Source organism: Phocoena phocoena, chromosome X, assembly GCF_963924675.1.
Source record: "Phocoena phocoena chromosome X, mPhoPho1.1, whole genome shotgun sequence".
NCBI lineage: Eukaryota > Metazoa > Chordata > Mammalia > Artiodactyla > Phocoenidae > Phocoena > Phocoena phocoena.
In genome coordinates, this window is record NC_089240.1 from 42,122,258 (window position 1) to 42,146,143 (window position 23,886).

The 23,886-nt window shown below is 38.8% G+C and overlaps 2 protein-coding genes and 1 pseudogene across 3 annotated transcripts in view; 1 reads left to right on the forward strand and 2 right to left on the reverse strand.

The window, feature by feature from the left end:
- Nucleotides 1-12,366: 12,366 nt before the first annotated feature.
- LOC136142099 (uncharacterized) lies at nucleotides 12,367-13,903 on the reverse strand (annotated as a pseudogene).
- The window catches only part of ZNF81 (zinc finger protein 81), a 66,053-nt gene continuing 55,333 nt past the window's right edge, over nucleotides 13,167-23,886 (forward strand). The window contains exons 1-2 of the mRNA XM_065900956.1: nucleotides 13,167-13,235; nucleotides 19,316-19,561. Coding sequence (XP_065757028.1) covers nucleotides 19,490-19,561 — 72 coding nt within the window. The 5' untranslated portion in view covers nucleotides 13,167-13,235; nucleotides 19,316-19,489. The remainder of the gene's footprint in view (nucleotides 13,236-19,315; nucleotides 19,562-23,886) is intronic.
- Nucleotides 16,087-16,611, reverse strand: LOC136142669 (ribosomal biogenesis factor-like). Of its 2 annotated transcripts, XM_065900974.1 has the most exons (3): nucleotides 16,518-16,611; nucleotides 16,267-16,295; nucleotides 16,087-16,161 (listed from the first exon to the last, which is right to left on the reverse strand). In XM_065900974.1, the coding sequence occupies exons 1-3, from the start codon at nucleotides 16,609-16,611 to the stop codon at nucleotides 16,087-16,089; spliced, it is 198 nt and encodes a 65-aa protein (XP_065757046.1). The 2 variants fall into 2 exon arrangements, with proteins under 2 accessions (XP_065757046.1, XP_065757045.1); XM_065900973.1 differs by having other exon boundaries at nucleotides 16,087-16,295.

Genomic DNA, 23,886 nt, shown 5'->3' on the forward strand with positions numbered 1-23,886 from the left:
CTGTTGATAATTGTTCACTATGGGTCCCATATCCCTGAGACCACATCACTGTCATCTCTGGCTGGTAGTAGAAGCCATCAATGACTCACTGAACCACATCAAATGCAGGGTGCTACTGAAAAACTAACCAAACATTGACATGGCACAAACTCTTAACATTAATTCAAACAGATTGCAAATTACTTTTCCAAGAGGGTAATTAGCCTGGCTTTCAAAGGCCCCCCAAATAATCCCCAGAGGATCCCAGTAACATACCCCCACCAGGAATCCAATCATTGATCTGTCTAGACAGCTAATAACTGATCCTTACAGTACCTGAAATGGACTAAGGGAGAGGCCAGATGCTGACCTTCCAGGCCCCAATTAACTGACTTCACATGGCCACAATTCCTGATACCCATAGGACACCAAATCACTGATCCCAAGTATTTTCAAAATAAGACTGCCCCAAAGTCTCCAGTTGCCGAAGCTCCAAGGCTCTCAGTCAACTCACTGACTATGTCAGCCTTTCAATCATTATCTTGCAGAGATCTTAATCACTGACTTCTACAACCAATGATTCCTACAGAGATGTAATCACTTTCCCCCAAAATGCCCAAGTATTATTTGCTAAGGGCTCCTTCAAATGCACATTCACTGCTGACAAATTAGTAACTCCAGCAGGACTTCCCATCACTGATACCATTAGGCCTGAAATCAGTGGTTCCTAACTCTGCCTGCACATCAGAATCAAACTAGGATCTTCTAAAATCTTCTAAAAATGCTTATGCAAAGTTCCACTCCTGAATGAAGGTAACTTAATATCTGTGGGCCCAGGCATCTGTATTTGTAAAAACTGCATAAGTGATTCTGATGCACTGTGAGGAGTGGGAACCACTGTGTTAAATCTGATCCTCCCCCCCATGCATCCTCCTAGCATCAGACTTCTCACTTACAACAATGGAAGCCAGAGTCATTTAACATCTACGGACCATGGAGAGAAGAGGACTTCAGTGTAAGGAGATTATATCCCTCCTAAAGATCCTATTTCTCAGCCAGAACAAAAGAAGGACAGTTTTAGACATGAAATAATTTGAAGAGTGTTCCATCAATTTACCATAGTGAAGGAAAACATTCAAGGAAGTATTCTAAATAAAAGAAAATTGAATCAGAAGTGAGATCTCAAAAGAACAAAACAATGCATATGCAAACACACACGTTCACCTGGTCATCGTGAGATCTTTGAAAACAACAGAACTTGTATGTATGTAAGTGCATGTACAATCATAACAGAGGAAGAAAATGTGACTGGGAATTTGAAATTTAAAATGCTAAGTACCTTTTAAAGCAGAAACCTAAAGAAAATATAAACGACCTGTAATAAAAAAATTTAATTATCTTTGAAAGGTCCAGAAGTATAACTGTCTTGCTGAAGAAAATTGAAAGGAGAGGGCATGTCTCTATAGGTATAAATGGGGAAAATATAAACTTAATTATGTTTGATAGAAATGGGAAGATATACCTTTAAAGATTTTATAAAAGTTAAAATTCCCTGACTTAAAAGGTGAGTGGGTTGGGGAGAGAGGGGGTGAATGGTCATACCTGCATTAAGTCATCAAAAGTAAGAACAGGAAAAAGAAAGCAGAAAATAATATAAATAGTAAACATAAAATAAGAAACAAGGCATAGAATTAGGTATACTATGGTTATGTGAAATTGAATTGGTTGATTCATTCTGTAGAGAGAGATAAGATTGGAATAAAAAAGCAAGCACAATGAGACACAGTTATAAGAAGCATAACTAAAACACAGCAGCAATTTGCAAAATAAAGGGTTGGGCAAAGATATGCCAAGCAAAGTCCAGAAAAAGGACAGCCAGTTTGGTGATATAATTATCAAAGGGAATTTCAAGGTCAGAAGCATCCAATTGGTATAAACAGGTTATATATAAAGGCAGAGTTAGTAGACTAAGGAACTTAGGAAGAGTGAACTTAGGAACCCTAATTAAAAAAATTAAACCCAACCCCAAATAGCCCAAAACAATCTTGAAAAAGAAGAACAAAGTTGGAGGTCTTACACTTACTGATTTCAAAACTTATTACAAAGCTACAGTAATCAAAACAGTGTGGTACTGGCATAAAGACAGATATATAGACCAATGGAATAGGGAACCCAGAAATAAATGGGTCATATATGGTCAAATGATTTTTGACAAAGGTGCCAAAAGCATTCAATGTGGGAAAGGTTAGTCTCCTCAATAAATGGTGCTGGGAAAGAAACTGGATATCCATGTGCAAAAGTATTACCTTACACCATATATAAAAATTAATTCAAATATATCAAAGACCTAAATATAGGACCCAAAACTATTAGAAGAAAACACAGGGGAAAAGCTTCATGACATTTGTATTTGGCAAAGAGTTCCTGGATATGACACTAAAACACAGGAAGCAAAAGCAAAAACAGGCAAATTGGACTACATCAAAATTAAAAACTTCTGTGCATTGAAGGACACAATCAATAGAGTGAAAAGGCAACCTAGGGAATGGAAGAAAATATGTGCAAATCATATATCTAATAAGGGGCTAATATCCAGAATATATAAAGAACTCCTATAACTCAACAACAACAAACCCAGATAACCCAATTAAAAACTTGGCAAAGAATTTGAACAGACATTTCTCCAAAGATGATACATGAATGGTCAACAAGCATATGAAAAGATGGTCAACATCAATCATTAGGAAAATACAAGTCAAAAAAAGTGAGATAACACCTCATACCCACTAGGATGTCTACTATTAAAAAAAAAGAAAATAACAAGTGTTGGCGAGGACATGGAGAAATTGGAACTCTTGTGCACTGCTGATGGGAATATAAAATGGTGCAGCCACTATGGAAAATAGTACAGCTTTCCTCAAAAAAAGAAAAATAGCAATCTCACTTCTGGGTATATATCCAAAAGAATTGAAAGTAGGATCTCAAAGACAGATTTGCACACTCCTGTTCATAGCAGCACTATTCACAATAGTCAAGAGGTGAAAGCAACACAAGTGTCCATCAGGAGATGAATGGATAAACAAAATGTGGTGTATTCATGCAATAGTATATTATTCAGCATTAAAGAGGAAATTCTGACACATGCTACAACATGGATGAAACTTGAAGACATTATGCTAAATGAGGTAAGCCAGTCACAAAAAGATAAGTCCTGGATGATACCACTTACATAAGGTATCTAGAATAGTCAAATTCATAGAAACAGAAAGTAGAATGGTGGTTGCCAGGGGCTGAAGGAGGGGGAAATGGGGAGATGTTGTTTAATGGGTACACAGTTTCCATTTTGTAAGGTGAAAAAGTTCTAGAGATTGTTTGCAAAACAATGTGAATATACTTAACACTATTGAACTGTACACTTAGAAATGGTTAAGATGGTAAATTTTATAGTACGTGTTTATTTTTGCCACAACAAAGGTAATTAAAAATAAAGAAATAAAAATCAAACTCAAAATGCACCCACAACACTGAAGTTATACACTTTGTACCAGATGTTATTTCACACAGCAAAAGCTATATTTATAAGAAAATGTACAGTCCTACATGATTCGTTATTAAAATGAGAGAAAACCTCAAAAAAGCTAAGTACTCAATCTGAGTAATTAGAAAAAGAAATTAGAAAAAACTCAAAATATGCTAATAAATCCCCTAATAAAACCTAAATGCGATATATATGTGTATATTATATGTACATTGAGAGTATAAATAAAGTGAAGAGCTCATCCTTTGAAATGACCAGTTACATGAATAAATTTCCAGCAAATCTGATAAACGAAATAGAAAAAAATACAATATTAGGAAGGAGGAGATATTACTACTAGAGGAGATATTCCACTAAACATTATTTCTAGAAGAATATTATGTGCAAATCCATAGCAACATTTAAATATGGAGGTGAAACAGGTGCTTCTCCAGCAAAATAAAAATTAATGCAAAAAGAGAAAGAGCAAAAGAATCTCTAAGTGACCAGTGTATAGAAGTCAGAAAGTTTGTAATGTGTATCATTTTTTTAAAAACACCAGCTTTGGGATTTCCCTGGTGGCGCAGTGGTTAAGAACCCACTGTCAATGCAGGGGGCACGGGTTCGAGCCCTGGTCTGGGAAGATCCCACATGCCGTGGAGCAACTAAGCCTGTGGGCCACAACTACTGAGCCTGTGTTCTAGAGCTCGCAAGCCACAACTACTGAGTCTGCGTGCCACAACTACTGAAGCCTGTGAGCCTAGAGCCCATGCTCCACAACAAGAGAAGCCACCGCAATGAGAAGCCCGCGCACCGCAATGAAGAGTAGCCCCTGCTTGCTGCAGCTAGAGAAAGCCTGCGCACAGCAACGAAGACCCAACGCAGCCAAAACAAAAACAAAAAAACCCAAAACCCAGCTTTCTGTACTATTTTTTGCAATGTCCTGTGAATCTATAATTATCTCAAAATAAAAAGTTAAATACAGTATGGTGACAGATGGTTACTAGACGTATCATGGTGATAAATTTGTAAGAAATATAAATGTTGAACCACTATGCTGTGTACCTGAAACTATTATAATATAGTATGTCAACTATACTTCAATTAAAAAAAGAAAGTTAAGTACAAAAAAAAGGTACCAGGATGAAACTGACTTAATATGGAGTGCAATCTAACTTTTAAAAAACAGTATTTCTACAGTTTTTAAACAGTTCTAGACCAGGGGATGGCAAACTACAGGCTGCAGGTCAAATCTAGTCCTTGGCCGGTTTTGTAAATAAAATTTTACTGGAAAACAACCATGTCCGTTCGTTTACATATTGTCTGTGGCTGCATTTGCTACAGCAGCAGAGTTGAGTAGTTGCAAGAGAGACTGCAGGACTGGCAAAGCCTCAAATATTTACTATTTGGCTCTTTACAGAAAAAGTTTGCTAATCCCTGTTTCAAATAATAATAGAAAGTTGGAAATCTTCCAAATTTATTTTATGAAGCACTGTTACCTTACCTAAAAAATATAGTCCTAATACAAACAGTTATCTGGAGATTATTTCATCTTATAGATGCAAACATCTTTAATAAAATATTAGCAATTTGAGTCCAGTGAGGATCAAAAGAAAAATTTACCCCATGAACAAATTGGGTTTTCCGATAAGACAAAGATGGTTAATGCTAGTCCATTTATCAATTTACCTATTACATCAACAAATTAAGAAGAAAAACTATACAACCGTATCAATGGATATAAAAAGGGCATTTGACACAATTCAGCAGTAATTCTTAAAATTTTGTAGGAAACTACAAAAATTCGGCAAAGATCATAGTCTCAAAACCACCAGGAAGTATAAAACTAAAAGGTAAAATGCTGAAGACAATTTCCATTAAAACCAGTAAGAACATGGGGTTGTTCCTATGCCAACAGTGTTTGAAAGCTCTAGCTGATGCAATTAAATATGAAGATGAAATAAACTGCTTCAATATCAAGAAGGGAGAGAAGGGCTTCCCTGGTGGCGCAGTGGTTGGGAGTCCGCCTGCCGATGCAGGGGACACGGGTTTGTGCCCCGGTCCGGGAGGATCCCACATGCCGCAGAGCGACTGGGCCCGTGAGCCATGGCCGCTGAGCCTGCGTGTCCGGAGCCTGTGCTCCGCAACGGGAGAGGCCACAGCAGTGAGAGGTCCGCGTAACGCAAAAAAAAAAAAAAAAAGAAGGGAGAGAAAATCATTTTTATTTGCAGGTTATATCATTGTATACTCAGAAAACTAGCACAGGGAATTTTGACAAGGTGACGGGGTACAAGATTGAAACAGATGGAGAGGAAAAAAATATCCTATTTCCAATAATGACAACACAAAATACCTAAAAGTGAATGTAACAAGAACGGTGCTGGACTCAAAATAGAAAAGCTAATAGTTATTATTCTAGAATATAATATAAAACTTAAGCACATGGAGAGGCAGACCATATTCCTGGGCAGGAATATGGTAAAATAAAAATATCACTGGTTCAATATTAACCGTATTGACAAGTGCCAAGCAGAATTCCAATTCTTTTCCAGCTTGGTAAAACAATTTCAAACTCTGTATGCACGTATAAATAGCCAAGAAAATTATGTAAAGGAATACTGAAGGGATGCTTGGACTAGCAGATATTAACATTTACAATAAAACTAATGCAATCAAAACAGGGATAAATAGGCCAGTAAAATAAAAGAAAATGTCCATACTTTGATCTTAATATGTACAGGAATAGATATGACACCAGCGATGTTCAATTGAGGGAGTACAGAAAAGTTCACTATGTAAAAGCCAGGGGAAAGAGGAGGAATGAACAAAGGCTATGGAAATGCAGAGAAGGAATCAAAGTGCCCAAATAACCAGAAAAGGTCTCAACCACTAATAGGTGGAAAAGGTAAAACAGAACTAGATATAATTATTCAGCCCTCAGAACAATAAAAAATGAAAAAGAACATCATCCAGTGCTGGAGAGGATTTGGGGAAATGGGGGTATTTATATATTGCTGATGGGAATATTTCATATACATTTCCATATACATAGATATATGTATTATACATTGTATATATCGATATAATATATACACAATGTATTATAATATATATATAACACTTTCGAGAGGCATTTGGCAATGTCTAGTTTAAAAATACACACACTTGTACCTAATAATAGGGTTCAAATACAGCAAAAGCCGACACAAGCAAAGAGAAACGTACAAATCACCATTACACTGCCCTCTACAGGGCAGGTAGGTGAAAAAAAAAATCAGAGAGGGTATACCAGTTTTGAACAACACGATTAACAATCGGAGAACACATATTCTTTGAAAGCAATAGATGGCACATTTACGGGACTTGGCATATGGCAAGTCTCCACAGGTTTCTAGGAACGTTCATGACACAAATCACATTATCTAACCTCTGAGAAATTAGGTTAGAAATCAATAACAAAAGGATTAACTGTTTATTGCAAAACAGAAACGCGCTTCAAAGTGACACGTGTGAAATGAAAAAAAACATAACTGAATTTTAAAATACTTGGAAATGAACAATAATGATAATACGATACAACAAATCTTGTGGGTCTTAGATGGAAATGTGTAGCCTTAAGGCTTAAATTAGAAAAAGAAAGGCTGACTAACAATTAGCTGGGCATCCGATGTAAAAGATCACATCACTGAATCCACAGTAGCCCCATCACCCACCCAGATTCCGCCCCCCACCATCACTCAGCTCAGAGTAGCCAATCCCCTTCAAAATCACCTCTGCGCGACGCTAACTCGTAAACAGCTGAGAACCGCTTCCCTTCCAAGTGCCGACCTCTAACACCCGGGTGTTTAGTGGAGGGGCGGGGGGTGTCTCATGAGCAAGCTCAAAAGCACTTGCGAAGCTCCGTTCTCCAATCACCAGGGCACTTTCACGCAGAGTCCGTAAGAGTTCCCTTACCCTCTACGGCTTTGCTGGGCTCGGAATATGGCCGCATCCAAATGTTGCTGCTTCAGGGGGCCGCCATCATGGAAGGGTGTCCGTGCCGTACAATGGAAGAAGCTGTTGCCTCCTGCCTCACGCAGCAGAACAGTGGGGCTGCCTTGGGAGAAGGTGGACTACCCTTCTTCGGGTAGACTTCCTGGTGCATGGGGGTCTTTGCATTTAGCCTCTGAGGGGCTCCTAGGGACATGGCACGGGTGAGAGGGGAGCCATTACTAATGAAAAGAGTAAGAATAAGAACCCAGAGTGTGTCTGGGAGATACCACTGGAGTTGAAGGGAGAAATATCAGGATGGTACCCGCCCCTGGCCGATACTATGGAGTGTTGTAGAAGGGAGAGTAGGAGCGATACTGTACCCCTCCCCCGCAAGATACCACGAGGGGAGAGAAGTCGGGGTAATCTCAATCAACCCTCACACTAGTCACTCCAACTGAAATAATTGGTATCAACAAAAATTAGTTTATTTATTTTTGGGCCGCACCTCCTGGCTGGTAGGATCTCAGTTCCCCAGCCAGGGATTGAACCCGGGTCACCACAGTGAAAGCCCAGAATCTTAACCAGCAGGCCACCAGGGACACCCCCCCAATTAGTTTTAAATTAATATGGCTAATGGTTGTTTCCTCTGTCTAATGTAATGTGTCAATAAAAACATCTTCTAGAATTATTCATACTTCCTTGTAAAATAACATCTAAGTAATAATTATGCAAGTGCAGCCTTACAACAAATTTCCAATCCTGTCCCACAAGGAGTTTGTTGCCCCTTAGGGCCTCAAATATGGAAATTATGGAGAAGCCATTGCCCCTATGGGAGATGTCGTGGGGTCAGAGGTGAGAAGAATCCACGATATCCCCTCAATGGATGAACTGCTACACATTCTTCAAAACCCATCTCACATGTGTCCTGTGGGAAGCCCTCTCTGACGGTGGTAGAGGCTCAATGCCAGCTGAAGGTCCTTCTGACGCGCAGGTCCTATTTGAAAGGACCTGGCCCTGAGCTCTGGTGTTCTCTATGTCTTTGTGCCCTCAGACCAGTCACGTCCTTTTTGGGCCCCAGTTCAACATTCTGGACAGCAGAGGGCTGGACTCTGTGATTACCCAATAATAGTGTGAAATTTTTCCATTAAAAAGCTGGGTGTAAAGTAAATAAGCTATCATTGCCTTCTATCTGCTGACACATGTAAATGGTTGTGGCTGTTTGTCCAGAGGTCCCTGCTCAGTAAATATTGTAAACTATTTTTTACCTACTAAAGGAAGGCATGCAAGACAAGACTGATCAGAAGACTGTGGATATTACTCCTTGCATCTACCGTAGGGCAAAGAGGTACTCATCATTACATCCTTAGCTGCAGATATGAAAATATTCTGACCTTGCGTCCTTCCTCGTTTTCAACTACATGCCCATATAAATGTGAGGATTCGAGACTGGCCTGCTCCAGGGTGCAGGGCAGTGAGTGGTAGAGTTTAAAAGGAGACTCTGATCTTCCTACTTAAAGTGCAGTCCTCCAGCATTTCCAATTCACATCACTCTGCCCTATCCACCCCTCTTTAGCAGTTATCACCTTTCAACAATGTTTATTGCCTCTCTTCCCCACTAGGATGTCAGGTCCAGGAAGCTAGGGACTTGGGGGCTGTTTTGTTTTACCAAACAACAAGTACCAAGAGCAGTGACTGGTGATCAATAAATATTTGGTGAATGAACGAATAGGGTCTTACATACTTAGAAGTTCTCCATCTCTAGTATTTTCTGCATTACTCTAGAAAACAATTTTATAATTAGTCATGTCATCCAGAGATGCCTGCAGAGTCTTTAGGAGGGAATAATTAATCTTTTAAGAAAATGAATCCAGTGCATGCGTTTTGCTGCTCTCTACATGTATGGTAAGATACTAAAAATAAGGCAGTTGATTTCTCCACATATGTGAGAACCAGAAATCACTGCAGTATCAGCACGAACAAAGAAATGAGCAAACAGTAAATGAATAAGATAATTTCTGATAAAAAGGAAGGCTATGAAGAAAACAAAAGCATGGCGAGGAGCTAGAGAGTTGTGGGGTAGATCGGGGAAGAAAAACATCCGAAGAAAGGACATTTGAGCAGGTGCATGAGTGGTGTGATGGAGTGAGCCCTGGGGCCAGAGCACTTTTGGCAGGGGCCACAGAAAGTATCAATGCCATGGAGCTTCTGCCTCCCTGCTCATCCCACAACTGGGTGGCATCTCTGGGCTGGAGCCAGAGATTTTCTTACCCCATTCAAGAAAGGGACATCACTTTTCTCCATGCAGACTTCCTCTTTTTACATTTAAGTATTTATCTAACAGTTTAATTTTCCCAATTAACTTAAATATTAGTTAGTTTCAATAATATAATTAGCACTTATGCACCTACCACGCAAAAGAAAAGGTATGGTCTTAATAACCTCCATCTATCCATGTGTTCCCCCAACTGATGGCCCTGCCTGCCCTCAGCTGAGGTAAGCATCATCCTCAATCCCAAGTTCATCAATTTTTGATTTCCTTTTTATATAATTTTATCACAACTATACAAAATCCTAAATAGTTCATGTTCTTTATATTAGTAGCTTTTAATTTTATAAACGTGTGTTATGTTTTATATACTATTTGGGGAATCACAGGGTTTGTTTTTTCCCTTAAATTCATCCTTATTGTTGGGTACTGTTCTAGTTCATTCATTTTGACTCCATCCATTTTTGATTCCAGGTCTTGCTATTGTGAACAGGATGCCATGCATATCCTAGGTTTCATGTGCAAGTGTTTCTTGTGGATATATTCCTAAGACTGGACTGGATAGATTGTGAGGTATGCACATATTCGCTGTAGGAGGAAATGCTAACTATTTTCTAAAGTAGTTACACTGATCTATATTCCTTCAACAGGGCAAAAAGATCCTGTAGCTGTACATCCTCTGCAACACTGTACTGTCAGACTTAAATATTTGCAAATTGAATGGGTGTAAAATGTCATCTCATCATGTCATTATTTGTATTTCCCTGATCGCTGATGACTTTGAACATCTCTTCATATGTTTTTTTTTTGAGCCAGCAATAAAATGAAGACTATATTATTAAACTTACATAACAAAAGTTCCAGTCCCCAACTCTAACTACTTGAATATGTTGGCTCCTTTTGGTCATTTTTTATTCTTCAAAGGAAAACAGCCATGAAGTTGATACAATGCAGAAAAGAAAACTTTACATGCTGAAAGGAAAGTAATAGCACTCTTATTTGCACTTGACTCAATCAATTATGCAACCTCAGGAACACAATAAATGCACACTGACTGTTTATACATCATTAATATTGCAAAATCAACTATTTATCATAAATTTTCTTTACTTATCTCAGAATATAATCTCCAAAGACTGTAGTCTCCATGAAACAATTGTCCATCTGGAATTACTTTGTCCCCCTAAATGAGGCTAGTTACTTTTTTCCTATTAGGAAGCCATCCAAAGTTTGATTCCTTTCACAGTCATATCTCAAATGTCTATTTCTGAATTTATTTTGTTGCAAGCTTACAGTTAGCATTTGACAAAACTTTTACCTTTTTTATACCCACAATAATTTGACAAAACATTTTTTACGTTTCATATGTTTATTGGCTCTTTTTTTTTCCTTCTCTGAAATTGTCTAATAGACTTAGTTTTTTAAAAACGTAACCATAGTGCTATTACGACACTCACATTAACAATGATTCCTGGAGCTCTATTAGATATGTATGCATGCCAAACATGCTTCCACTAATTCCATTTCTTCTTTCATTTATTCATTCAACAAACACTCAGACCAGGGCTATAGGGGCAGAAAGAGAATCTGGGATAATCAGAGAGTCCAACCCTCTAAGAAAGTAAAAACTAGCTCAGGGTATAAAAATCTGCTCTGCCACTCATAAGGCTGGGAGAACAGACACAGATTAAGTCAGATGCGAAATTAACAGAAAAGATTATTTCTCCCAAGGATGTCCTGCAGCTGTAATGCCATAAATAACTCCTACTTTGAGTGACTACTGCTTTTTTACTCACTGAGAAACTGTTCTCTACAATCATAGGGTATCAGAAACTGCTGTTTGAAGTGATATCAGTACAGATAAAACATCTCACTCTTGCTGAAGATTATAAGTCACTTAGACACCGCAGCTAAGATTTCTAACCCCAGTGCAGAGAGAAGGGGTATCTAGATACAAAATTCTGTATCTATCTTAACTTTATGGTTTCCAAGGAAACAGGATTCTGGGTTCACTTCATAGTCCACATACAGCCCTGATTTGCTTTGAGTTTACCAGAACACTGCTTCATTCACATTTCACCTGAACGTCACCATTCCTCAGAATTCCATAATAACTCTATTTTTTCTTTTGTTTAGTGAGCCACCCCATGGTTCCTCTGGCGTGTGGTCTCCCTCACTGACTGATAGATTTGTCTGACTACAGATTAACCCCAGATGGTCTTAGGCTAATTGGGATAGGACACCCTTACATTCCAGATTGTTAAACTGAGGCCCAGAGGGGATGTGACCGGACTGAGAGCATCCAGCAAGTTCACACCTGAGCCCCTCAAAACATCTTCTTCACCTGAGGATTCAAAAAGGCCTTCAGAGGGTTACAGAGCCTTCTACCTCTTTCAGGAAGATTCCCTGGAGGAGATATCTGAACTTGGTTTTGAAAGATAAGTAGGCATTCCCAGGTGAAGGGTAGCATGACTTCTTCCCCTTCTGCCCCAGTAACATCCCCCAGAGGGCACAGGCATCTCCAGAATTTCCATATTGGGGGTGATAAGGGGCAACAAATTGGTTGAAGGGCAGAATCAATCTTGCCTTAAAGCTACATTTGCAAAGTAAGGGCACTATTACTATATAGATTTTATTTTATGAGAAAATAAAAATAAATTTTCCTAAAGATACTTTTATTGACATATTGCATTAGATTAAGGGAAAAATCAAAAACCATTATTGGTAAGAACTTTTACTTTAGCTCGGGTAGCTGGAGTGGGAGATAATGTAGACTATGGGAGCATCCAAACCCCACAGCCAACCCCAACAAGCCCAGCAGAGGGTAATCTAACACTGACTCCTCCCCCTTTTCCCCAGGGCTATATCCTAGGAGGGCTTGCAGGTCCCTGATTTCTTCCCTTTCTCCCCTCGTGGTATGTTCCAGGAGAGGCCCGCAAGCAGTCCTACTTCTCCTTCTCATCCTGTGGTATCTGCCAGGAGATAACAGCCACTGGCACCTCTGCGTCTTTCCAGAAGCCTCTCAGCTTCTCTGAACATTATTACACAGATCCCAGGATGCCGGCCCAGAGAAACGTCCCCACCCTCTCTCCCCACCACCTGTGAGACAGCGCCAGTGCTCAGCAATGTGAGTTTAGAGGCTTCCTCATCCTCTGTACGGAATGGACACTCCTCCAACATGGCGTACTCCGTGAGGAAGCGCAACCTGGGCGCGGCCATGTTCCCCGCCTGACAATGCTGCCTAGGGGCACTGAAGGCAACCAAACACAGACTCCGTAACATCTCCATGTTGGCTCTGGTTGACTGCGGCTTCGAATGTGATTTTGCGCATGTGCAGAACCACGCCCCTTCGTGTAAAGCCCCAAACCCCCGAGAAGGGGCGGTGCTAGGGGTGGTGACCGGAAGCTGCTGCGGTTTTCGGCCGCGGTTTAATAGTTGTTGTCAAGAGGATCCCAGTGCTCCTTGCCGGAGGGATGTGGAGGTGATGGGGACCCGGGGAGGGTGAGTGTTGGGGAATTCTGTGTGGTCTGTGATGGAATCGGTTGTCTGAATGTAGTTGGATGATTCGCTTGTTATTTTTCAGGCTTTCCTCTTTTCTCATATCAACGTTAAGGTCTTAAAGTTCACTCTGAGACCCACAAGGTTTGGTGCATTATGTTATAAGTGTTTTCTAAGAGTTGATCATTATTTTTTTTGCTCATGCATTATTTAAAAGTGCGCTTTCATTTTACAGAAGTTTATCTTTTTACTAGACTTCTAACCTTAGTTTTCTGTGGTTAGAAAAATGTCCACATGAAGCTCATTCCTTGAAATATGAGGGGAGTCATGGCCTAGTCCTTGGTGAATTGTTTTATAAATGTTCCATGTATAATTCGAAAATAATATTTAATTGTTTAGTCGTCAGTTGTGTTGTACAAAATTTGTACTTTTTTTTCCCTGCTAGTTCTATTACAGAGAAAGGAGAGATTAAGTCTTCACTGTGATGATGATTTGTTCATTTCTCCTTCCTGCTGTCCATGATACATTTTGAGTTAAGTTTTGTATAAAGTGTGAGACTTAGATCAAGGTGTATTTATTTTGCTGTCCAATTACTCAAGCACCGTTTGTTAAAAAGACGGTAGTTCCTCCACGGACTCGTTCTGTACCTGTGTCAAAAATAAATTTGCCATACTTTTGTGTGGCTATTTCTAGGTTCTCTATTATGTTCCATTTATTTATGTGTCTATCTATGTGTCTTTTATCATGAATGTGTATTGAATTTTGTCAATACTGTGTGAATTTATATGGTTTTTCTTCTTCGGCTTGTTAACATGGGGGAATGCCCTTATTGATTTTTGAATATTGAATCAGCTTTACATTCCTGGAATAAGCCTCACTTGGTTGTGGTGTATAATTCTTTTTTTATATTGCAGGAATTGATTGGTTAATGCTTTTTTTTTGAGGATTTTTGTGTCTAAGTTCGTGAGAGATGTTGGTCTATAGTTTTCTTTTTTTGTACTTTCTTTTTCTGGTTTTAGTATTAGGGTAATACTGATCTCAATAAATGAGTTAGAAAGTGTTCTCTTCTATTTTCTGGAAGAGATTGTGTAGAATTATGTTATTTTTCTTTAAATGTTTGATAGAATTCTCCAGTGAAACCATCTGGGCCTGGATATTTCCTTTTGGAAGCTTTTGATTATGGCTTCAATTTCTGTAGTAGTCAAATGACTATTCGGGTTATCTATTTAATATCTTTTCAGAGTATCTTCATATTTAATAGTGGGTAAGTTGTGGGAGTCTCTGTTTTGTGAGGAATTGGACTATTTCACCCAAGTTGTTGAATTTATGTGCATACAGTGGTGTGTGGTATTCCCTTACTTTTCTTTTAATGGCTGCAGGATCTATAGTTATATCTCCTGTTTCATTTCTGATATTGGTAATTTGTGTCTTATCTCTTTTTATCTTTGTCAGTCTTGCTAGAGGATTACCAATTTTATCGGTCTTTTCAAAGAACCAGCTTTTGTTTTCATTGATTTTTCTCTATTGTTTTTGTTTTCAATTTTATTGATTTCTGCTCTTATATCTATTACTTCTTTCTTTCTATTTGCTTTGGGTTTTCTTTGCTCTTCTTTTTCTAGTATCTTATGGTGGGAGCTTACCTTACTGATTTAATACCTTAATTCTTTTCTAATATAAACATTTAGCATTATAAATTTCCCTCTCCACACTGCTTTATCTGCATCCCGCAAATTTTGATATGTTGTATTTTGATTTTCATTCGTTACTTTTTAATTTCCCTTGAGACTTCCTCTTTGATCCATGGATTATATAGAAATGTGTTGTTTAATTTCCAAATGTTTGGAGACTTTCCTGTTACCTTTCTGTTATTGATTTCTAGTTTGATGCTATTATAATCAGGGAACATATGCTGTATGATTTCAATTTATTAAGGTTTGTTTTATGACCCTGGAGAATGTAGCACAGGTGCTTGAAGAGAATGTGTATTCTATTAGTGTTTGGCTGCAGTAGGATGGGTATGTTCAGTTAGGACACCCTTTTCCTGGTCCTTTGATTAAGGGGAGCAGGCTTTTCTTAGAGCTTTTTTTGTCTGTAGCTATTGATGGTTCTGAGTTATAAGCTTTTCTAGTGCCCTGTTTGTGATATATGGGAGGGAAAATGAAACCCAGGGAACTCACTGCTGTGTTGTTCCTTAGGCCCTGAGGTCTGTGGACTGTCTGCCTTTCCTTTTTACCTTTCAGAGTCTTTCTGTTTGTATTTGCTGTTATGTCATTTTTTCCCTGGTCTCTTCTACATTCATTATTCTCTTCTACCTGTATTTTCCTGTATTAACTTTGTTAATTTACATTTTGCTAGGGAAGCATCTGCTTCACATCAATATTAAAATATGTTGCTATACAGTTATGCATAATATCCCGCAATAACTACTTTGAAACACTGCCTGATCTGGGAAAGATTCTCATTCTCTCTCTCTCTCTCTCTCTCTCTCTCTCTCTCTCTCTCTCTCGCTCGCTCGCTCTCGCTCTCTCTCTCTTTCTCTTTGTGTGTGTGTGTGTGTTTATATGTTTTTAAACTCTTCTTTATCTCATTTGCTAGGGGGTTATCTGTGACATCCGTCATTTTAAAGGACCAGCTCTTTGTTTTCTTTAAACTCCCATTGTTATATTTATTTGACTTATTTAAGGTTTTTATTAGTTACTATTTTCCTTTCGGGGGGTTGCTTCATTTTGGTTTTTTTCTACTTCTGACGTTTTAGACTGAATACTTAGCTCTTCTTTGTATTTATTTATTTATTTATTGTATAAAACATTTACTTTGTTGGTCTTTGGGGGCAGTTTGATATATCACCAGTGTATTACAGCTGAGCCATTAATCTTGTAGCTTCCTCACCATTAACTGGTTCATTTTTATGACACTGCTGAGGAGTCCGCTGTTTCTGCAGAGGTTCAAGAGAAAGGCCTTTTAAGAAATGTGCAGGTTCCTTTTGTATATCTCCAGAAGCTGTTTCCACTCTATTAACTTTTTCATCATTCACAGTGTTTATCTTCTTAAGATTAGTGGTAACTGGTTTTTGCTGTTTTTTTTTTTTTTTTTTTGCGGTACGCGGGCCTCTCCCTGCTGTGGCCTCTCCCGTTGCGGAGCACAGGCTCCGGACGCGCAGGCTCAGCGGCCATGGCTCACGGGCCCAGCCACTCCGCGGCATGTGGGATCCTCCCGGACCGGGGCCCGAGCCCGTGGCCCCTGCATCGGCAGGCGGACTCTCAACCACTGCACCACCAGGGAAGCCCGGTTTTGCTGTATTTTTTAACCTTAAAGTTTTTTGGCTGGCTCTGTGGAATACATTCCTGGACTTCTGCCCTCTTAGTTTGTTCTTGGCCATTGTCTTTGATACCCTCGTGCAGCTGCTCAAGCTCCAGGTGGTACCATCTGCACCTGTTATATTTATTTTTAATTAAAAATAAAGCCATTTAAATCTATAAATTTCACTCTGTATACAACTTTAGCGTGTTCCATGACTTCTGGTAAAAATTGTTTAGCTTCTGTATTGATTTCCGACTTTGATCCTGGGTTTTTTAGCAAAGTGTTTCTTTCTTTCTTTTTTTTTTTTTTTTTTTTTGCGGTACGCGGGCCTCTCACTGTTGTGGCCTCTTCCGTTGCGGAGCACAGGCTCCGGACGCACAGGCTCAGCGGCCATGGCTCACGGGCCCAAGCCGCTCTGCGGCATGTGGGATCTTCCCGGACCGGGGCACGAACCCATGTCCCCTGCATCGGCAGGCGGACTCTCAACCACTGCGCCACCAGGGAAGCCTGTTTCTTTTCTCTTAAAACAGATTTATTTATTTAGATATATAAAACAGACTTATTTATATATATTCGATACCTTAAAATTCACCCATTTAAAGTATACAATTTAGTGGTTTTTAGTACATTCACAAAGTTGTTCAGTCATCACCACAATCTAATTTTAGAATATTTTCAACACCCCAGAAAGAAACCTTGCACACATTAGCAGATATTCACTATTCATGCCACCCCCCACCCCCAGCCCTAGGCAACTTCTAATCAGTTTTCTGTCTCTATATATTTGCCTATTCTGGACATTTCATATAAATGGAATCATAAAATATGTGGTCTTTGTGACTGGCTTCTTTCACGTAAGATAATGATTTCAAGGTTCATTCATGTTATAGCGTGTATTGGTACTTCTTTTTTATTGCCAAATAATATTCCATTGTATGGACACACCAAATTTTGTTTATCTGTTCATCAGTTGATGGACATTTAAGTGCTTTCTGCTTTTGGGCTACTATGAATAATACTGCTGTGAATATTTGTATACAAGTTTTGGAGTGGACATGGGTTTTCATTTCTCTTGGTAGATACCTAGGAGTGGAACTGCAGGGTCATATGACAACTCTATGGGTAGCATTTTGAGGAACTGCCAACCTGTTTTTCAGAGTGGCTGCACCATTTTACAATTCTACCAGTAATGTATGAGCTCAATTTCATTCACATCTCACAAACACTTGTTACTATCTTTTTTTTGCCATCTTTGTGTATACGAAGTAGTATCCTAATGAATAGAACATTTTTGATTTTTAAAAATATTTATTTATTTTTTGGCTGCGTCGGGTCTTAGTTGCGGCATGCAGGACCTTTTGTTGTGGCGTGCAGGCTCTTCGTTGCAGTGCGCAGGCTCCAGAGTGTGTGGGCTCTGTAGTTGCAGCAGTCAGGTTCTCTAGTTGTGTCACACGGGCTTAGTTGCCCCGTGGCATGTGGGATCTTAGTTCCCTGACCAGGGATCAAACTGGCGTCCCCTGCATAGCAAGACAGATTCTTAACCACTTGACCACCAGGGAAGTCCCAGAACATTTTTGGTTTTGATTACATTTCCCTAAAGACTAATGACGTTGAACATCTTATACTATAATCAGAGAATGTAGTCTGTCAATTCCCAACATTCAGACATCTACAAGATTTTTTGTGTGGCCAGGTTATTTGATAGAATTTTGTAAAAGTTCCATGGGTGTAAGAAGAGAAAGCATATTCTCTTTCTTTGGCACAACATCATCTTTATGTGTTTAAAATTTAATTTGTTCATACCTTTAATTTTATTTTACTCCTTATTTTTTTTACTCTGTTGTTTCCTCTTCATCTCATTTCTTACTTTTGTTGTCCTAATTAAGTTCCTCTTCATTTTATGTGATATTTACCCTTTCCCAACAAGAATGACTAAATCTGTAGTGCCTGTATTAGTTGATCGTAATGAAGTTGTACCTCAGTTTGGACACAGAGACACCCTCCCCTCCCTAGTTCCCTCAACAGGAGAAATATTTTTCACCTCTGGATGTTTTTGAGGTAATTAAAAATTTTAGTCCCAGGCTACTAGTATTTTCCTTATTGCATATCTCTTCTGTTTTAAGAAACTTTACTTAACATTTTTATTCCAAATTACGGTCATGTTTTCAACATTTGTTAAATAGAACCATGTTTATTTTGAGCCTCCCACATAAAAGGTACCATGTGATGTACCACTGAGAATGTGAACTTGAAAGCCTGGTAGACTGAGTTTGATTTAACATCACAAACCTCTGTTTCTGTATGCATAAAATGAGATAATAATAACTACAGCAACACATGGATGACGTGATTGTTGTGCAAATTAAATGAGGTACCTCCATCTGTATATTACATGAGTCCTTGTAATAACAGTACTTGCTAATATGAATTAAATGTTTACCTGGGCCAGTCTGGTGCTGAGTGCCTTAAAAACATCATCTCATTTAATTTTCACAACCCCTTGAAATAAATAGTTTTGATTTGTTTTGGGAAAAAAATCTGAAGAAACATTTTCATATTCATATAGCTAAAGGTTGGCAGAGCTAGAAATGAAGCTTTTGTTAATTTTAGTCTAAATCTCATGGTCTTGCTCATATTCCATTGTAATGAATGACTTGAATCGGTGTTGATGTGGCTTTGTCTACTCCACAGTATCCAGTGTCGTGAGCTATACTTCGGTGCCCTCAGGAAGCGCTTGTGGGGTGACTGTTGAATGCCTGACCAAGTGGACACTGTCTTTCCAGGTTTCTTGGAGTCTCTGTGGAGCCCCTGGGCCAGACCCCATAGTGAAGGCTGCAGGATCTTCCTTCAGGCCCCAGCAGCTCTGGTTGAGTCCACAGGTGCCCACCTGACCTCGGGTTCCTGGGAAGAGTGGAGTTGTCAGCAAGAGAGCCTGAGTGCTTAGGCCCAGGGGGAAGATGCCAGCCAACCGGTGCGCTCCTAGGCCATCCCTGGCCCTGACTACAGGGGGGTGTGACAACTCCTGTGAGGTAAGGAAGAAGAAGAGGTGCCCAGGGACTGGAATTCATCCAGAATGAAAGATAATATCTCATTATTTGAATTTGTATGACTTTTTTTTTAACCAGGCAACATAATCAGGGGATTTTTATTGGATTTATTTCCCTTATGTGAATTTCCTTTTCCTGTCCATTGCTGATTTATTTATTTTAGCTTATGGATGTTTACAGGTTTTTTTTGAATATTAAGGTTAATAACCCTTTATCTTGCTTATATATTTTTGTGAATATTTTTTGCCACTTTGTAATTTGAAATTAGTTTCTAGTTTTATTTATAAGTGGCAAAAGGTGCCAAGTAGTTTTTGAAGTCTTCTTAAAGCAGTGGCTCTTCCCTGCTTTGTTTCTCCCAGATTCCAACTCCCTAGAAGCAAGCATTCTTAATCTTTTTAATGGATTTATTTTTTTTTTCGTTTTGGGCATTATCTATTGACTTTCCACTATGGAAGGTAGAGATTCAGCTTTTCCTTGCACCTCCACTCATATGCACATTTGCCTCTAGCTATCACTGTTTTTATTAGATCTACTGTCAGGGTTTATTATTGTGACTGTTTATAGTTAAGTCATGTAGTGTCCATGCTGTGATTACTATTTCTGCACAACTTTTCCTTTTGCCTGGAATTAACTATTTTTTTTCTGGTTTAGTCATTTCTTTGCTTTACTATATACATATCAATAATTCAACTCCAAATTCTTTCCAGTTGTTTAAATCTCCACTCTGTATATTCAAACATATTAGGTAATGATCATAGTGACAATAATTATAAACACTCATATAATGTTTACTATATGCCCAGCAGTGTTACACACACACTACATATACTAACTCATCTTCCTAACAACCTGGAGAAGTAGGTACCATTGTTATTCCCACTTTCTAGAAGGGGGAACTGGGGCAGAAAGAAAAACTATCTGGCCCAAGTTAACACAGCTAGTAATGGAGAGGGGGCTATCTCAGCTCTGGGTATCATGTCTTCTCTTTGAAGAAATCTCTCCTGGACCTTACTGATTCACTGAAGGCTGGTTTGGTTGCTCTCTCAGCTTCACACACAGCTATGACCTTGGTATGTTCTGTTCGCCATCCCTCAGGAAATCCTTTTTACCTCTGTCTTGTGTCAGATTTCCTTTCCTGGGAATCCTATCCTTCCTTCCTGTTTCCTGGATCCTGTGTCTTCCTCTTTCTTGGTTTACCCCCTAATTTTTTGGAGCACATCCTCCAATATGTCCCTGAGAATGGATGCATGACAGGTGAACTTTATGAAGCTTTGCATGTCTGAATATGTCATGCAAAAATGTATTTATATAATATATATAATTGTATAAATAAACTTATAGAAGTAAAAAAAAGTAATAAATACCATGGAAATATATTTATTTGACCCTGACACTAAATTTATCTTTTTGGCTGGGTATAGAATTCTAGGTTGGAAATCATTTTTGTGTAGAATTTTACAAGTCTGTTTCCAGTCTAGTCATTTTCTACCCATACACACGTTTTCTCTGCTTTTCAAAAAACTATTCTTGTTCAGTTGTTGATCCTCCATATTTTAAATTCTTTGTCCTACTGATTTCCATTTCTTTTTCTTTTGCTTTCCTTTCAATTTTTTTTTAAACTTCACCTCCCAGGTTTTCTTCTGTGTCTCTCATTAATGCTGTTCTATGTTGTTGGAGGATGGAGGCAATGAAAAGTGCCCACCAAACTGGGAAGGCATCTTGAGACTGAAAAATGAGGCAGGCAGCTCCATATAATCAATGGATCAGTTTATTGTTATAGGGTAACTTACTCACAGGGTGGCATCAAGGGGGCGATGATCCAGAAATATTTGCAGCTGCATTCCGCACAGCTGAGGGACGATTGGGACAATTTCATAGTTAACCTAGGGTATGGGGGTACGTGCTTGGAAACAGGAAGTGCATTCCTAAGTCAAGATTTATGAATGGGTAACTGGTCTTATGAGCACTGGGAATATGTCAGTGAAGGTCTTCATTATTGTTTATAAATTTATTTTATTTTTATTTATTTTTGGCTGTGTTGGGTCTTTGTTGCTGCACGTGGGTTTTCTCTAGTTGCGGCAAGCGGGGGCTACTCTTCGTTGTAGAGTATGGGCTTCTCTTGTTGCGGAGCGTGGGCTCTAGGCGTGCAGGCTTCAGTAGTTGTGGCACGCGGGCTTAGTAGTTGTGGCTCATGGGCTCTAGAGCACAGGCTCAGTAGTTGTGGCACACGGGCTTAGTTGCTCCGTGGCATGTGGGATCTTCCTGGACCAGGACTTGAACCCCTGTCCCCTGCAATAGCAGGCGGATTCCCAACCACTGCGCCGCCAGGGAAGCCCTTCATTATTGTTTAAAGACTACCAGAGCGTAGAGGCCACCAGACCTAACGATCGTGAAACAATATCTATTAACTACAAAGCCCTTGGTGACAGAACAGGCTTACTACACAGTACAGCTCTAGGCAGGGTCACTGGAAGGACAGGAGGAACTGCAGAGGCCCAAGATGGCATCTGTTATGATGACAACCATACATAAGTTTTTATTTTAAATAGCTCTGTTTCTTTTCAGGATATTCCCTTATAATAGCATACTATTTTTGTTTTATGGATGTAGCATCTTATCACTCTAAGGATATTAGTAATAGTTTTTTAATCTAATTTTTAAAAAGTAATAGACACATGGCTCAAAAATAAAAAATTTAAAAATATATAAAAATTTTAAATATACAAAACTATATAGTCTAAATTCTCTTACCCATCTTTCTCCTATCTGTTCATCTCTCTTTAATACATATAACCAAGTTAGTTAGTTTTCTCTGCATGAGTTCTTTATGCAGATAAAAGCAGCTGAGAACATATTCTTATTTTCTCCTTTTAAGTTCACGAAAGGTGTCCCACAAAACAAATTTTTATCAATTTTTAGTAACTTGAGGTCTTTTGGTGAGATAGAATATGAATTATAAACAATGCTGCCATGAACATTTTTGTTCATGTCTTGTCATGTACATGTGTCCACCCCTCTCTTGACTATATGCATAGGGGTGGAGTTAGTGGGTCGTAGATTCAGCCTATCTTTTAAAAATGTTTTTATTGTGAAATATAACATATATCCAGAAAAGTGTGCAAAACAGACATGTACAGCTCAGTGATTTTTCACTATATAGGTCTAGAAAATACCCATAGTCAGCATTCCAGAATCCCCCTACTTCCAAAGGTAACTACTCTCCTGACTTTTATGATAATTACTTCCATTGAGAAGAAAATCACAAGACACAGAGTGGAAAAAGAAACAGACAACAGAGGACTTATATCCAGGATGTATAAAGAACAACAAAACAATAAGAAAAAGCAGACTACCCAGTAGTCAGAGGCCTTATTTGAATAGGTGTATAACAAAGGAAGAAATCCAAATGACTAATAACACCTGAGATGGTACTCAATCTCTTTAGTCATCAGGGAAATGCAGAAGTTAAACCACAATGTAATACCACTACACTCCCACCAGAATGGCTAAAATTAAGAAGTCTAACAATGACAAGTGTTAGCAAGGATAGGGGGTCATATCAGTAGTTCATATACTCATTTCAGCACATATAGCTGCTGCTATGTTAGCTCATATCAGCAATTCATATGCTGCTGGTGGGAGTGTAAATTGGCACAATCTCTTTGGAAAACATTTTAGCCTTCTTTATCAAAGCATACATAGACCGTATGAGGAAACACTTCTAGGAAAATACCCAAGAGAAATCCTTGGCTAATGTACCGGGACACACATTTAAATGCTCCCTGTAGCATTACTTGTAACAGCAAGAAACTGGAAATAACTTAAATGTCCATCAATAGTAGAATGGATACAAAAATTGAACATAATATTGAGTGAAAGAATCCAGACACAAAATAATTTGTATTGTTTTAATTTATGTAAATTAAAGCAGAACAAAACCATATTGTACAGGGATGTATGGTTAGGTGGTGAAACTCAAAAGCAAGTGCTTACTATCAGAGGCAGGATAGTGGTTCCCATGATTGATGGGGAGGCTGGGTGGAAGGAGGGAAAGAGGCATGAGGAAGGCTTCTGGGCAAAGAGGTGGCAATGTTCTGTTTCCAGACCAGAGTGGGAATTACGTAGGTATTTGCCTTGAATAATTAGTTAAGCCAAATATTTATGTTTCATGTATTTTTTGAATGAGTATTATATTTTATAAAAATCTTTTGAAAAGGAAAAGAATATCTACCCTCCAATTTTGACCGCAGTCTCCCATAAACCCTTTCCAAAGACAGCTACAAAAACATACATACATACACACACAG